Genomic DNA, 16,919 nt, shown 5'->3' with positions numbered 1-16,919 from the left:
TTTATTTTGTATTTATTTATTCCTTATATATTGTATTAGGAACAGATCTGAGTTAGTGCATTGGGGATGATTCCTCTTTACACTGGGAGTGCGTGCTTGACACTGTTGCAAGCCTTAATTTATACAAGATGGCACCACTAGAGCTCATTTATTTCCCCCAGGTTACTGCATGGGAAATTATTAGTGCTGTAAGCAGTCAAAGTGGTGATGCTCTCCAGTGACCAATGCTGTGGTTGCATTGTCCAAATGGAGATGCCCATGTCAAAACTTGTATAGTCTAATGGTGGCCATGTATGGGCCGATAAAAGTTGCCAATAGACCTAGTTGGTAGCTTATTGGCCTGTGTATACAGTATGTGGGCCCCCAGGAGGGCCTTCCCAACCAATATCTGTCTGTAAACTGGCAGATGTTGATCAGGCAATTTTAATTTTACACACACAGTGGTGTGAAAAACTATTTGCCCCTTCCTGATTTCTTATTGTTTTGCATGTTTGTCACACAAAATGTTTCTGATCATCAAACACATTTAACTATTAGTCAAAGATAACACAAGTAAACACAAAATGCAGTTTTTAAATGAGGGTTTTTATTATTTAGGGAGAAAAAAAATCCAAACCTACCTGGCCCTGTGTGAAAAAGTAATTGAACCTAATAACTGGTTGGGCCACCCTTAGCAGCAATAACTGCAATCAAGCGTTTGCGATAACTTGCAACGAGTCTTTTACAGCGCTCTGGAGGAATTTTGGCCCACTCATCTTTGCAGAATTGTTGTAATTCAGCTTTATTTGAGGGTTTTCTAGTATGAACCGCCTTTTTAAGGTCATGCCACAACATCTCAATAGGATTCAGGTCAGGACTTTGACTAGGCCACTCCAAAGTCTTCATTTTGTTTTTCTTCAGCCATTCAGAGGTGGATTTGCTGGTGTGTTTTGGGTCATTGTCCTGCTGCAGCACCCAAGATCGCTTCAGCTTGAGTTGACGAACATTCTCCTTCAGGATTTTTTGGTAGACAGTAGAATTCATGGTTCCATCTATCACAGCAAGCCTTCCAGGTCCTGAAGCAGCAAAACAACCCCAGACCATCACACTACCACCACCATATTTTACTGTTGGTATGATGTTCTTTTTCTGAAATGCTGTGTTACTTTTACGCCAGATGTAACGGGACACGCACCTTCCAAAAAGTGCAACTTTTGTCTCGTCGGTCCACAAGGTATTTTCCCAAAAGTCTTCGCAATCATTGAGATGTTTTTTAGCAAAATTGAGACGAGCCATAATGTTCTTTTTGCTTAAAAGTGGTTTGCGCCTTGGAAATCTGCCATGCAGGCTGTTTTTGCCCAGTCTCTTTCTTATGGTGGAGTTGTGAACACTGACCTTAATTGAGGCAAGTGAGGCCTGCAGTTCTTTAGATGTTGTCCTGGGGTCTTTTGTGGCCCTTTCGGATGAGTTGTCTCTTGGGGTAATTTTGGTCGGCCGGCCACTCCTGGGAAGGTTCACCACTGTTCCATGTTTTTGCCATTTGTGGATAATGGCTCTCACTGTGGTTCGCTGGAGTCCCAAAGCTTTAGAAATGGCTTTATAACCTTTACCAGACTGATAGATCTCAATTACTTTTGTTCTCATTTGTTCCTGAATTTCTTTGGATCTTGGCATGATGTCTAGCTTTTGAGGTGCTTTTGGGCTACTTCTCTGTGTCAGGTAGCTCCTATTTAAGTGATTTCTTGATTGAAACAGGTGTGGCAGTAATCAGGCCTGGGGGTGACTACAGAAATTGATATTGAAATTGAAAATTGAAATTGATAAATCACAGTTAAGTTATTTTTTAACAAGGGGGGCAATCACTTTTTCACACAGGGCCATGTAGATTTGGAGTTTTTTTTCTCCCTTAATAACGTAAACCTTCATTTAAAAACTGCATTTTGTGTTCAATTATGTTATCTTTGACTAATAGTTAACGGTTTTTGATGAGCAGAAACGTTTAAGTGTGACAAACATGCAAAAGAATAAGAAATCAGGAAGGGGGCAAATAGTTTTTCACACCACTATATATCAGTAATAGCAATCCAGACTGCCGGCACTCACGAAATAAACAAATTCAGATCGCCTGGGTGCAGGATTCAGCAAAAATGTACAGAAGGAAAACTCGCACTCACGGGACTTATGTGAAAATAAAAAATTATTTATTGCCAGAGGAGTGAACTAACGTTTAGGCTGTTACACCAGCCTTTGTCAAAGTTGAAGCAAACGGATACAAAGCAGCCATAAATACCGTGTATGGTGGGAAAATCAAACCAAGAAGTGAAAAAAGGTGCATGACGTGTACACTACACGGAACCAGTAACCCCACCCACACATCACCCACAACATATACTGATGTGTGGGTGGGGTTACTGGTTCCGTGTAGTGCTTTGTATCTGTTTGCTTCAACTTTGACAAAGACTGGTGTAACAGCCGAACATGAACCAAAGAGTTTAGGGTGAGTAGGGCTTTCCCTGTCTTGCCTGGGTTTCTTCTGGGTATTGTGGTTTCCTCTCACACTCCAAAAGTAAGAGGAAGGTTAATTAGCTCCTTTTTAAAAAAAAAAAACAAAAAAAAAACTAACCCTAGTGTATGTTTATAGATGGTAAGTTCCATACAGGGCTGGGCCTGATGTAAATTCTATATAGCATCTGTAAAGCACAGTGGAATATTTTGGTAATGCATATAAAAAGAATAATAAAAGGAAAACAAAGGCCCACAATTTGTAGGTAAAATAGATTAAAAAACTTCATAAAACATGATATAGAAATGCCTCATTTTACACACACAGAAATGTAACTCACAGAAACAAGAAATTTTGGTCAACTATGCACCCCAGACATACATTCTGGCTAAAAATTCTTAGCTATAAATCCAAACTTGCAGACATCTACTTTCAACTGCTTTTAAAGCTCAACAACTTTGAGGGTGAAGTGGGGGGGGGGGGGGGGGGGTTGGGTCTAACTGCAGTTGGATTGAGTGATTCCTTAATAAGTGATTATCTTAGTGCAATTTGCCTATTCATAGGTGTAGCCAAACCCTCGATACCAGACTGAAATCATAGGGAATCTGCCTATCTGGGGCAACATGTAAAGGAACAGTAACATATATTTCTTTTTTGTTTTAAAGTAATTTAGACTATTATGTACTGTTGCCTTACACTGGTAAAAAAAATTGAGTATTGGAAAGACTGCTGCAGTTTATATAACTAAGGTTTTTATGGGGGTGATAACATACAATATGGATAAAAAAAAAAAATCCCACAAGAAAGAATGACATACTCAGCATTCATCCAATGCAATATAAAGCATGAGACCCCTAAGGCCTTTTACACACTTGAACTCGAGTTGTTCTACCTGCATTCAGTGCTCAACCTGCACCACAATAAGTACATCCTTGAAAAGAAGGGGCTGTGTTTACTCTTGCATTCCCTTGCAGTGGGAAAAAAAAAAACAATTATATAGCTGTGTTCTAATTTTTGCCCATGGGTTTCTTGAGTTTATCTGTCCTGTATATATATACTATTTATATTTTTGGGTCAATAAATATTTTTCATTAGTTGTATATTTTGTGCTTTAAGTAGATCAGTGCTGTCCAACTGGCGGCCCGCGACCCCCCTCTGTGTGGCCCCCCACCTGTCTGGCTGCTTTGATGGCTTACTCTTGTGTAAACTTTAAATGGTATCAGTACTGAGATTAACTGCCCCCCCTCCCGCATGGTTCTCACCTCAGATTCAGGCTGTAATCAGGCTGTATTGTTTAAATATGTAATCCCTTGTGTTGTTCACACTTTTTAATCTCTGTATTGTTCACCCCCTGCAGTGTTCACACCTCAGGCTCAGGCTGTAATCACCCCCATTGTTCCCCTGTTCACACCTCAGGAGCAGTAGAAACCCACAAATAATCCCTGCACACTACAAAAAGAACATATACTGAGGTGGTACTTCAATTAAAAAGTTTTTTAATATATAGTTTTTTAATATACAGTGCAGACTGTAGGAGCAGTGCCAGCATTGTGTCACTGTAGGCTGCCTGTGTGTGCCATACACACAGGCATCATAGGGCAAACAGAGTATGGCACACACAGGCAGGGTAGGGAAGGCAGAGTATGGCACACACAGGAAGAGTAGGGCAGGCAGAGTATGGCACACACAGGCAGGGTAGGGCAGGCAGAGTATGTCACACACAGGCAGGGTAGGGAAGGCAGAGTATGGCACACACAGGCAGGGTAGGGCAGGCAGAGTATGGCACACACAGGCAGGGTAGGGAAGGCAGAGTATGGCACACACAGGAAGAGTAGGGCAGGCAGAGTATGGCACACACAGGCAGGGTAGGGCAGGCAGAGTATGGCACACACAGGCAGGGTAGGGCAGGCAGAGTATGTCACACACAGGCAGGGTAGGGAAGGCAGAGTATGGCACACACAGGCAGGGTAGGGCAGGCAGAGTATGGCACACACAGGTAGGGTAGGGAAGGCAGAGTATGGCAGGTTTTTGCTGTACTACAACCATTAATATGGCTATGGTCATGTGATAACATGGGTGTGGTTTCAAGTAGGTGCGGTTTCAAAAGGGGGAGTGGTCAAAACTGGCTTCCATTATCGGCCCTCCACCACGAAGGTCGGAAAAATTCTGGCCCTCGGTACAACAGAAGTTGGACAGCACTGAAGTAGATGATTCTCTTATCCATGTATTGTATGGTCATGGAAAATTATAATGCTGGGTCTTTGTTTAGGTCAGTGCTGTCCAACTGGCGGCCCGCGACCCCCCTCTGTGTGGCCCCCCACCTGTCTGGCTGCTTTGATAGTTTACTCTTGTGTAAGCTTTAAATGGTATCAGTACTGTGATTAACTGGCCCCCTGCATGGTTCTCACCTCAGATTCAGGCTGTAATCAGGCTGTATTGTTTAAATATGTAATCCCCTGTGTTGTTCACACCTTTTAATCTCTGCATTGTTCACCCCCTGCAGTGTTCACACCTCAGGCTCAGGCTGTAATCACCCATATTGTTCCCCTGTTCACACCTCAGGAGCAGTAGAAACCCACAACTAATCCCTGCACACTACAAAAAGAACATATACTGACATAGACATACTGAGGTGGTACTTCAATTAAAATTTTTTTTAATATATAGTTATTGTGCAGACTGTAGGAGCCGTGCCAGCATTGTGTCACTGTAGGCTGCCTGTGTGCTATACACACAGGCATCATAGGGCAAGCAGAGTATGGCACACACAGGTAGGGAAGGCAGAGTATGGCACACACAGGCCAAGTATGGCACAAACCAGCCAAGAATGGCAAACACAGGGAAAGTATGGCACACAGGCAGGGTAGGGAAGGCAGAGTATGGCACACACAGGCAGGGCAGGGAAGGCAGAGTATGGCACACACAGGCAGGGTAGGGAAGGCAGAGTATGGCACACACAGGCAGGGTAGGGCAGGCAGAGTATGGCAGGTTTTTGCTGTACTACAACCATTAATATGGGTATGGTCATGTGATAACATGGGTGTGGTTTCAAGTGGGTGTGGTTTCAAAAATGGGAGTGGTCAAAACTGGCTTCCATTATCGGCCCTCCACCACGTAGGTCGGAAAAATTGCGGCCCTCGGTACAACAGAAGTTGGACAGCACTGGTTTAGGTGATAGTAAATCCAAATGATAATCCTCAAACACAATTTTAATTCCAATACTTAAAATATGTCTAAAAAATGATACCTGAATGCTACTGAGATGTCATCAAATGGCCCATTTTATATCACAGAATTCTTCCTAGGGAGAATCAAAAATTTTTTGATAGCTGCTATTCTGTAAAAGCCCCCATCTACCTTGCCCTTTGGAAATTCTGTATTGCTGGTACAAATGTTACACAATCGAAATTATATGAAAATATACAGCGCAGGAAGGCAGGGGCCCTAATTGGTGTCTGACCATGTGAATGAGATCTAATTGCAGTGTTGCGCTATTAGCGCGATCATGGGGGCATCAATAGCAACAATTGTCATGGGAGGGACATTTACCCCAGTGGACAGTGTTTAATATCTATATTGGGAAACGTGTTTTGAGACCAATTCTCTCTTTGAAACAACTTTATTGACAGCGGAGACGGAAAGAAGGCGTTGTCATGGCGACAAGACCTAGAAGGCGGCACGCAAGGCATGCTGGGAGAGCGGGAGGTTTGAGTGGGCGCTTCGCAGTGGATTCCCTGCTGTCTATGGCAGACTTGAAGGGACACAGGTGTAAGTATATCGCTATTGCTTAGCGCTATGAAGCAGCTGGGCGGGCACGATTCATTGTATAATGGTTATTGCATCGTATCAATTCGTGCGACAGGATTCGGCCCTCCAACTAAACTGCAACTTTCAAATCCCACCTACAGTCGCAGGGTGTCAGTGGGCTTTTGTACAGGGGAATAATGGAAGCAAAAGTAATGCCAATCAGCTTTCCCATATGCTACATGTTAGCTGCTTTTAGGGTTATAAATGAAAATAAAAACTGGATTAATCTCTTTTTGCCTCTCACTTTGGGTTCTGACTCTTGACACAGTATAGCAGAACTTGCATTCTTACAAAACTCTAAACCTCTGTAGTCATTGACAGATACTAGTGTCCGTTGCAGTTATATTTACAAATAACTTGCAAATCACTGGAATGAATATATATTGGAAAGTGAATTAGGTTTTCTTTTTTTATGTAAAAATAGTTTTGGGGTTGACTTCCCCTCTAAATTGCTATCAGCTCTGAAAGCTCCGTCAGTTGCAGTCAATAGAACATTAGATAAAACAGTAAAGTTCATTAAAGTCCAGGAGGCAATGGTTAGGGATCTGCGGTCAGGGGCTCATGGAGCGGATCATCAGTTTTCCTCTGCCTGTATTTTGTATTTTATGGTTCATATTTCACAAAGGCTATCAGCTCCCTTGCACACTTATATACATAGGGGATCCATTATCCTGAAACCCATTATCCAAAAAGCTCTGAATTACGGAAAGGCAGTCTCCCATAGACTACATTTTAATCAAATAATTCAGATTTTCTTAAAATGATTACCCTTTTCTCTGTAATAATAAAACAGTACTTTGTACTTGATCCCAACTAAGATATAATTACCCCTTATTGGAGGCAGAACAGCCCTATTGGGTTTATTTAATGGTTAAATGATTCCCTTTTCTCTGTAATAATAAAACAGTACCTGTACCTTATCCCAACTAAGATATAATTACCCCTTATTGGGGGCAGAACAGTCCTATTGGGTTTATTTAATGGTTAAATGATTCCCTTTTCTCTGTAATAATAAAACAGTACCTGTACCTTATCCCAACTAAGATATAATTACCCCTTATTGGAGGCAAAACAATCCTATTGGGTTTATTTAATGGTTAAATGATTCCCTTTTCTCTGTAATAATAAAACAATACCTGTACTTGATCCCAACTAAGATATAATTACCCCTTATTGGGGGCAGAACAGCCCTATTGGGTTTATTTAATGGTTAAATGATTCCCTTTTCACTGTAATAATAAAACAGTACCTTGTACTTGATCCCAACTAAGATATAATTACCCCTTATTGGGGGCAGAACAGTCCTATTGGGTTTATTTAATGGTTAAATGATTCCCTTTTCTCTGTAATAATAAAACAGTACCTGTACTTGATCCCAACTAAGATATAATTACCCCTTATTGGGGGCAGAACAGTCCTATTGGGTTTATTTCATGTTTAAATGATTCCCTTTTCTCTGTAATAATAAAACAGTACCTTGTACTTGATCCCAACTAAGTTATAATTTAATCCTTACGGCAGGTAAAACAATCCTATTAGGTTTATTTGATATTTAAATAATTTTTTTAATCGACTTAAGGTATGGAGATCCAAATTATAGACTTCTTATCCAGAGCATTCTGGATAAAGGATCCTATACCTGTATTAAGTTGCTGGGCTGTATAAATGCAAACATTCCATGAATTTTTTAATAGTGTCACCAATTTATAACCTATTCTATACAATATATTGTATATTGCTTCTAGGACCATTAGCGAGCACTGGGGGTGCTAAATCTGTTTGTTAGAGCCAGTATCTTCCATGGGTAGAGCATATTTTTGGTGTAGCTTTAAAGGGAAATAATTTCTCTGGTTTTGGAGCTGCCATGTAAATTACTGTATTGTGACCTTTATATTATATGTATACAGGATATTGGGAGCAGAAAAGAAGATGGGGGGGTACTGGGGGCATCTTTGGGGGCACAGATCCTTCTTAAGGGCTGTTGGTAACTTGGGCTGGTACAGGAGCCCAAAACATAATGTGCAATATTTTTGCCTTACATCTTTGTTAAGTTTTAGTTCTCCTTTTAAGAGCCATTAGTTGGTCCTTGCATAAGTATTTGGTATTTTGATAAAATATAGTGAAATATGCTTTTGACTGTATACATATTTTTTTATTTTTTAGCTACAAAATGCGAAGATCGGCCGCCCCAAGTCAACTCTCTGGGAATCCAGCAAAGAAACCTCGTTTTATACCTCCTGGAAAAGTTAATGCAGCATGCCCAGATACAGAAACCAAACATTCTATAACTGATTCGACGGTAAGCACAAACATTTGTTTTTTAATACCTACAAATATACATGCATATAAAATTAATACACTGAGCAAGTCTCCTGGCATACATAATGTGCCTATAATGGCTGCCTTCTTTGCTATAAAAGTCCCATGGATAAATTTATCTATATAAATCAAATTATTCCATTTCCCCTAAAAACAAGTTGCATTGAGGGTTTGACCAGACAATATAGCCAAACAGGAATAATCTTAGTAAACACAATTTCAAGCTACTTTGCTGTATACATATACATACATGTATACATGTATACATATACATACAAAGTATGCAGCCTTTTTATGACTTTATAATGCAGGGGTCCCTAACTTTTTTTTACTTGTGAGCAACATTTAAATTTAAAAAAAATTTGGCAGTACACATGGTCTTTAAGCCTCAAAAATTCAAAAATGAACACCTGTCTTGAGGCTACTGGAAGCAACATCAAAGGGGTTGGTGAGCAACATATTGCTCTCAAACCACTCATTGGGGATCACTGCTTTAATGTAATAATATGGTCTGTAACAGTTCCCTAAGCCTGCCCCCCTGTTCTCCTGCTGATCTGGCTAACTAGTTTTAGACATTTGTGTCAGTAATCAACTGTCCTCAGCCTGCCTTCAGCCTGCATCTTCCAAATCCCACAATTCCTTGTGCACGTGATGTCAATAACAAAAGGGACATCACATTTGCAATGCATTGTGGGTTATGTAGTTCCTGCTTCCTGTAAGCTGTGGAGTAAGTTGTTACAATTTGCAACATAAATGTTTTAGTCCCTCCTCCCCTGCCAGTATTTCAAATGATGCAGGAAGAGAACTGTTTTGCAGCTGGAATTCAGCATATAAATATGGTATTTGTTCATACTTTTTCAAAGGAAAGGATTACAGTGATAGGTAAATCAGGGGGTTCTATGCTGTGGGGGGCTCTTTAACAAATTTTGGTTAGGAAGCTGAAGTTTCCCGTTAATACATTTAAAGACATTAGGACGTTTTGTGCAGGATTTTGAAATTCTCTGTCCTTTATTTATGAGAGTGCTCTTATAATTATGTTCTTAAAAACCTGCATTGGGTGTGTAACTATATCATTTAAACAAGTATGCAATCTAAAAATTGGTGCAAATCTAAAAAAAAAAAAAAAAAATAGCTTGAGTTGTTTTAAGATCACATGTAAATATGGATATCATGGCTGGGTCATTGATTAGAAGAATAAAAAATGGCAAGCCATTCACAAAAAATAAATGATGTCAAACATCTGTGTAGATGTTTGTTCTGGGCTAAAATTTGTATTGGTTTGAACCAATTGACTGCATATGTTGGAAAGTCCCTGTTGCTATTGTTTTTATTCTTAACAAAGCTTGGGTACTTCATGCTTTGCCCATGTGTGTATTTTTTATGCTGTTGTGGCTTTTCCGGTCCTTCATACCGATTTTGGCAGCTTATCTGCCCCGGTATGGGGCCCTCTGACATGCTTATGTAGGGGGTTATGGAAAGTTGGAGCGAGGACCGCATCAATGAGCCAATGCTGTCCAAGCTTTGAATTTTCATACTCCCTACATTAGCACGATATTGGGGGAAAGATTAGCTCATTTGGCGACCTCGCCAAACCATAAAATCTTGGCATGTATGATAGTGTTGTAGACTAGAGGCAGGGGAACATTGTGCAGTAGTTGAATTTCCCCCTTAACTATATAATTTCTGCTTGACTAACCAAAATTTTAGCATATGTTTAAATATACAGTTTGTTGTGTTTTTTTAGGATAAAAAAGAATTGTCTTCAAGAGCCTTTGAAGAAAGATGTGGGCTGAACACAGTGCTTCCCAGGGCAGAAGGGAGTGCGCAGCCTTTGAGCAGCAATAAAACAGCCATTATGACAAGTGTTCCAGTGTGTAGATCTGTGGCTGGTAAGGACATCTTGATTATCACTTTGACATTTAGACTAGATTGGTAAAAATGTCCTTCTCCATGTGTATGACCAACTTTCCCTGATGTCTTATCTAATCATTTTGATGTTAGTCAGAACTGTGTTCTAAAGCCTCTGAATCGTACATATAAACCTTCACAAGGCTATATATATATATACTTGAATGCCTCTGTTTTGAGACAGTCTTGAGACATAAAGGCTAATGCCATGTGGCTGGTTTTATCGACAGGACAAGAATCAACCCTGTGTGGCGTTAGCAGTTTCAAAGTTTTATATATTAAGTAGCCTCATATTCATATTTAACTGATGAGAATGATGTATAATCTCTATAAAGCACTGCGGATTAAGTCAGCACTATATAAAAACAGTATAATAATCTAGTTACCTAATTACCTTCAAGTTACAACTGTTCAGTCTTAACATAAGAATCACCATACACACCCTTCCTCTTCACTCACAGTAAAAGAACGGTGGTTTTCTGAATGCGCTTTAATGTAACTTTTTATCACTCAGAATCAGACATTAACTTTGGCTTTTATTGTCATAAAAATAATAGAAATAATGTTGTATACCTTGCTAGAAGTTACCAGCTTACCCTTTAAGATACTTGCACACATGAGAAATACAGCTTGTGTTGGCATCTATGTAATAACTGGATATACTGGATATACAAATATAAAAAAGGTACCATCAAACCTCCAGTCTTTAAATGGTCAAAACACAAATCTTCACCATATGAAGTAGTTATTCAATTCCATGGTGTGATGCACAACGTATTTCAGATCAACTGATGCTTCATTAGGTGCTCCACTGGATATTTTTATGTCTTCATGAAAAGAAGATTTAGCAAACCAAGGAGTCATCCTTGAAGAATCCTTTGGTTAAGGTGGCATACATGGGTAAACTGAAGGGGCCAAATCAGCAGCTTAAAATTCGGCATATTGGCCCCTCCAAAGGGCCTACACAACCGAGATCTAGCTGAAAATCAGGCTAGCTACCAATTGGGCAGGTTTGATTTTCCCATCGGATCAAGGGCCGCATCAGCCAGACAGTTGGAACTCCAGTGATTTGATCTGGCCAAATTATTGGATCAGCCCGATATTGCCTACTGTTGGTGGGCATAAAGAGGAAACATTTGCTTGTTTGGCGTATTTAAGTGGCAGGTTTTACAATATGTTATGTTGGAAGCCAAAGGTTCAGTGTCCGATGGGACAAAACAGAACCGAGTGTCCTTTAATGTGAAAGGCTCATAAACATTTACTGCACTGCTGCTTGGAATGCCTGTGGCTGACTTAATTATCAGTGTAAAAGAGATAAGGAGGCTTACTGAGGTAGTACATACACTTGCATACTACATATGTGACTTGAGGTTTTCTGGATAAGGGATCCTTTTGTAAGTTGAATTTCCATATCTTGTCTGCTAAAAATAATTTAAATGTTAAACCCAATAGGATTGTTTTGCCAGCGATATGGACCATCAAGTACAAGGAACTGTTTTATTACAAACAAAAAAAAAAAAATCAATTTTTAAAATTAGAATTCTTTTCTTAAAATGAACTCTGTAAGGTATGGTTTCTGGATAAGGGATCCCTTACCTGCATTTCAATATGGGATTAACCAAATGCAAAATATATTTTCATATGTATATGAATAATAATATATTTGAAATATGGTCTGTCTTATTCGATATATTTTTTTTATAGAGACATGAATTGTTCATGGTTTTTCTTTAAAGCAATAAAGAAGATGTTGAAAATGCCCAGAAAATATTTGCTTTCACAGAGGCAAAGATAGTCTTTCAAGGACAAATATGTTTTATTGCTGATGGTTGAAAGACATAACTTGCAACCTACTGTTGCTGGAAAGTTAATTGCATAAGGGCCGTGACACACTGGGAGATCAGTCGCGCCGCAACAAATCCCTGTTGTCGCGGGCGACTAATCTCCCTGCAACGACAGCCCACCGGCAAGAATGTAAATCGGCGGTGGGATGGCATTTGTTGCGCTGCAATTTGCCTAAGTCGCCCGAAGTTTCCTCTCAAGGCAGCTTTGGCGAAAATCGCAGCGCCACGTATGCGATCCCACCGGCGATTTACATTCTAGCCGATGGGATAGCATTGCGGGAAGATTAGTCGCACTCGACAACGGAGATTTGTCGCAGCGCGACTAATCTCCCCGTGTGTCACGGCCCTAAAAGTAGTACTTTTTACAACCTACTCTACTAAAATGAAGACCAATTGCAAATTGTCTCAGAATATCAATGTCTACATCATATTAAAAGTTAATTTAAATGTGAACTACCCCTTTAGGTCTGCTAAACATTTATTTAAAAGCAATCAAACCCAATAGGACTGTTTTGCCTCCAATAATGATTAATTATATCTTTGTTGGGATTAATTACAAGGTTCTATTTTAACACTACAGGGAAAAAGAAAATAATTTAAAAATTAGAATTATCTGCTTAAAATGGAGTCTATGGGAGATGGTCTTCCTGTAATTCAGAGGTTTCTGGATAACATATCCTATATCTGTACAAGGTTGGCTTTAGTGACCAGTGCTAATCTAAGCTTCGAAAGAAAATTCAAATGCAGTGCAGAGTGCATTTTTTAGATTTTTGCCAGGGCAGAAATGTTGTACAGTATGTTTTGGGCTTCTGTACCAGCCCTAGGTACCCACAGCCCTTTAGCAGGGAAGATCTGTGCCCCCAACGATGCCCCAGTAGCCCACCATCTTCTTTTCTGCTGATTCCCTGCACATGCTCTGTTCTGCTGTCACTTACCTGAACTTAGGGACCCACTCACCATATACTATATAAATGTAACAGTAAGGGTGAAGACACACGGAGCTACTATCAGCTACTTGTCACGGCTACAGAAATAGTCAATGATCATTTACAGTCTCGACGTGTGTTTTACCAAAAGCAGTTTTCAGTATTGTCTTTGGCAGGGTATTTTCTGGTGTTTAGTAGCCATGACAAGTAGCTGCTACTAAGCAGCTCCGTGTGTCTTCACCCTAGTAGCAGCTACTTGTCGTGGCTACTAAAAAAGACAATGCTGATCATTTACAGATAACTGTCTCTACGTGTTTTAGCAGAGGCAATTCTCAGTATTGTCTATGGCAGGGTATTGTCTGGTGTTTACTAGCCGTGAAAAAGTAGCTGCTACTAGTAGCTATGTGTGTCTTCACCATAAAGGCTGATTAGTAATTCATTCAGATTCATATTACATGACCGATCTATAACCATGGCAACTGCATCAGAATTGAATAATCAGCCCTGTAGCATCAGCTTATATGACATACAAACCTCATTTTCTACTTGATATTTTGTGATGACCCCTAAGCTCAGCTTCTCAATAGCTGCTCATAGCCCACTGAGCATGTGCATTGTCCCTGGCACTTCTAACAGAATCCAAGGTAAGGAAGTCCTGAGGCAAAACATCCTATATCATTACTACTGTAGAGATGTTGAAACTTTAAGCCAGTGCAGTCAGTTAATTATTTAAAATAGGGCATTTCTAGCCATATTAATTTTTAGGGTTTAGTTCTCCCTTAAGTACTTTAGCTCCTCCTTCTGGGTGTATGAAGCAATGTGCTCACACATGAACAAAGGGTACACATACTGCTAGGTTATATCAGCCAATGAATGGACAGTCTTTTCCCACATGTTTTGTCCTGTCAGGTGATCAGTGATTGACACCCAGAGCATCACAAAATGGGGGCTCAAGGGGAAAATATGTAAAGAGCAACATTTACTGATGCATTTGTCAGTGTTAGACTAGTGTGTGTACCCTGTCAGCCACAAAAACCTCACTAATATACTGTTATATTGTTATTAAGTTCTGCCAGTAGGTGTCAGTATACATGTTGTTTTGTGTTTAAAAAGTGTTGTGTTGAAACCTGTGCATTGTGGGAAAAATCTTCAGGATGTGATGCTATATCCTCATAAAGTTTCAGCCATGCTTGCAGTTTGATCCTGATTGGTAAGAGTCCTGACTGTTGCTGCACCTCAGATTACCCAGACAGTCAGTCTGATAAGATTCTTTGCTGGATAACTTTTCAGGATATAAATCGGGGCTGTGGAGTCGGTAGATAAATTCTCCGACTCCTCAGTTTCTGATACTTCCGACTCTGACTCCTCTGTTTTTAATATGCTAATGTATTTTATACATTCATACAGTCAATGAAAAGCATGCTTCATGGTCACTCAACGTGTTCGTTTATGCACTGCGTGCATTGGGCTTTATTCTTATAGCAGAGAAGTAATTAATTATGACTGTTTGAGATTTGGGACATTTAAACTTGCTTTATTTTTTTTTTTTATTCCCATTTAAATTTAGTAGGAGTCGGAGTCAGAGTTGGTTCATTTTTTGCCAGGTACCCAAAATTGCCTCTGACTCCTCGACTCCGACTCCACAGCCCTGATATAAATTAAGTTTTGGTTAGATTTTCTTTCAGTTTACCTAACTCCATTAAGGCCCATAACACAAATAAGGCAGTCGTCCTCAATGGTTATTTACTGCCTAATTGTGCAGTCAGGGTTACATCCAAGGGTCTCATTATTACAGCATGTTGCAGGGTCTGGACTCGGCCTTAGGCACTCTACCCCTTTATATTAACACAGTATACACCTGCTTCCCACATTGAAACCTGACATGATGCAAGGACATAGGTAGGTAGGGAGAAAGAAGGAGAAGGGGACGTAAAATTAAAGAGCAGAAGGAAAGAAAGGGGGGGGGGCATAGAGGGAAAACAAAGTGGAAAGAAATGTCAAGAAGAGAGCTTAAGAGAGAGAGTAACAGAGAACACAACAGCTCTTTTTAGAATAAGAAATCAAAATGATGGAAAGATAAGACAACTGTGCAGGAAGAAGCAGAAGAAAAGGCACAAGAATGGGAAAATAACAGTAAGGCTGATGGCCCATGGTTAAATCTCTATTACCATGGACGACTAATCTTCCCAAAATGCGTTTCCATCAGCAAGTTAATGGCCGGTGGAATGGCATATGCCTTGCTTAATTTTTCCAAAGTCTCTTGAAGCTTCTTCCTGCAGAAAGCTTTGTGCAACTTCAGAAAATGAAGTGATGCATATACCTTTCCACCAACAATTCACTTGCTGGTGGAAAGGCATTTCAGGGAGATTAGTCGGGAGGTAGGTAAGACAGCGTACAAAATAGCAAAAAGTGATAAAAGGTAATGGTAGAAATTTTCCATTGGGACTAATAATCCATATTTTACCAGGATGGTAGGATTATCAGTTAGAACAGCCCTGTGACTGCCCACACATGCCTAGACAGTTGAGTGATAGGCATATATCACACAGTGCTGATTCTTGGCCCTAGCATAAACGCAGGCCGAGAATCAGCCACTATGCTTGAATCAGCCTAATTTTGGCCATACACGGGCAGATTTCAGCTTATTTTATGACTTCCATTGTGGGTTCCCCAAGGATATTGTCCTATACCAGGGGTCTCAAACTCGCGGCCCTCGGTACAGTATTTTGTGGCCCGCACCAACGCCTTCTCAAAAGCAATGAATGGATTGCGATTTTTATTGTGATTCAAGGGATAATGCAAGGCACGGCGGGCGGGAGCTGCTGATTGTGGAAATGACGTTATGCCATCATAACCGTTATGGGAAGACGTTCTGTGTGCACAATTAGCTCCTTAGCAGCTAATTGTGCACACAGAACGTCTTCCCATAATAACTGTTATGATGGCATTACGTCATTTCCGCAATCAGCAGCTCCCGCCCGCCGTGCCTTGCATTATCCCTTGAAAGCCAATTTTTTGTGAAATCCCTTATGCGGTCCAGCCTCATCCTGACTTTGCCTCCTGCGGCCCCCAGGTAAATTGAGTTTGAGCCCCCTGTCCTATACACAATACATTCACAGATTTTTTCATTAGGCAACCCAAATTTTCTATCCTGCCCGATCGACTAAACAACCAATCGATATAGTACAGAAATTATTGGAACGATAATTCAGAGCCCACATGGTCCAAAAATAGCATGAAACCTACATGTATGGCCAGCTTTAGGCTGATTCTCAGCCTGTGTTTATTCGAGGGCCAAGGATCAGCCCTATGTGGCATTAGTCCAAATCCTGGCATTTATAAAGCTGCCCAGACATGATAAAAGATTCACTTGTTGACAAAGTTCTTCATTTAGTGGATCAGTGCAGGCCCATCAGAAGAGAACTGCATCAATGGACTGAATCAGTCCTATTCTGACAGGATTAAGACTCCCAGATTCGCCATGCAAATCTTGGTCAGACAGACCATCTGTTTGCCTTAATACTGGTGGTGGGGGAGGCTGAATTGGCAGCTATTATTGGCCTGTGTATGGCCACCTTGAAACATAAAAATCAATTTGACAGCTAAGTGATAGAAAAAAGTGTGTTGTACCAC

At 40.4% G+C, this 16,919-nt stretch overlaps 1 protein-coding gene across 2 annotated transcripts in view; it reads left to right on the top strand.

Annotated features, from left to right (window-relative positions):
* Positions 1-6,187: 6,187 nt before the first annotated feature.
* rad54b (RAD54 homolog B) overlaps positions 6,188-16,919 on the top strand; it is a 42,543-nt gene continuing 31,811 nt past the window's right edge. The window contains 3 exon segments of one of the 2 annotated variants that reach the window (NM_001128037.1): positions 6,188-6,250; positions 8,453-8,588; positions 10,353-10,497. In NM_001128037.1, the coding sequence (NP_001121509.1) occupies positions 8,460-8,588; positions 10,353-10,497 (274 nt within the window). In that variant the 5' untranslated portion in view covers positions 6,188-6,250; positions 8,453-8,459. 2 annotated transcript variants of the gene reach the window in all.

Source organism: Xenopus tropicalis, chromosome 6 (assembly GCF_000004195.4).
Source record: "Xenopus tropicalis strain Nigerian chromosome 6, UCB_Xtro_10.0, whole genome shotgun sequence".
NCBI lineage: Eukaryota > Metazoa > Chordata > Amphibia > Anura > Pipidae > Xenopus > Xenopus tropicalis.
Note: the sequence above shows the minus strand (reverse complement) of the source record. Positions and strands in the feature narration are given on the sequence as shown.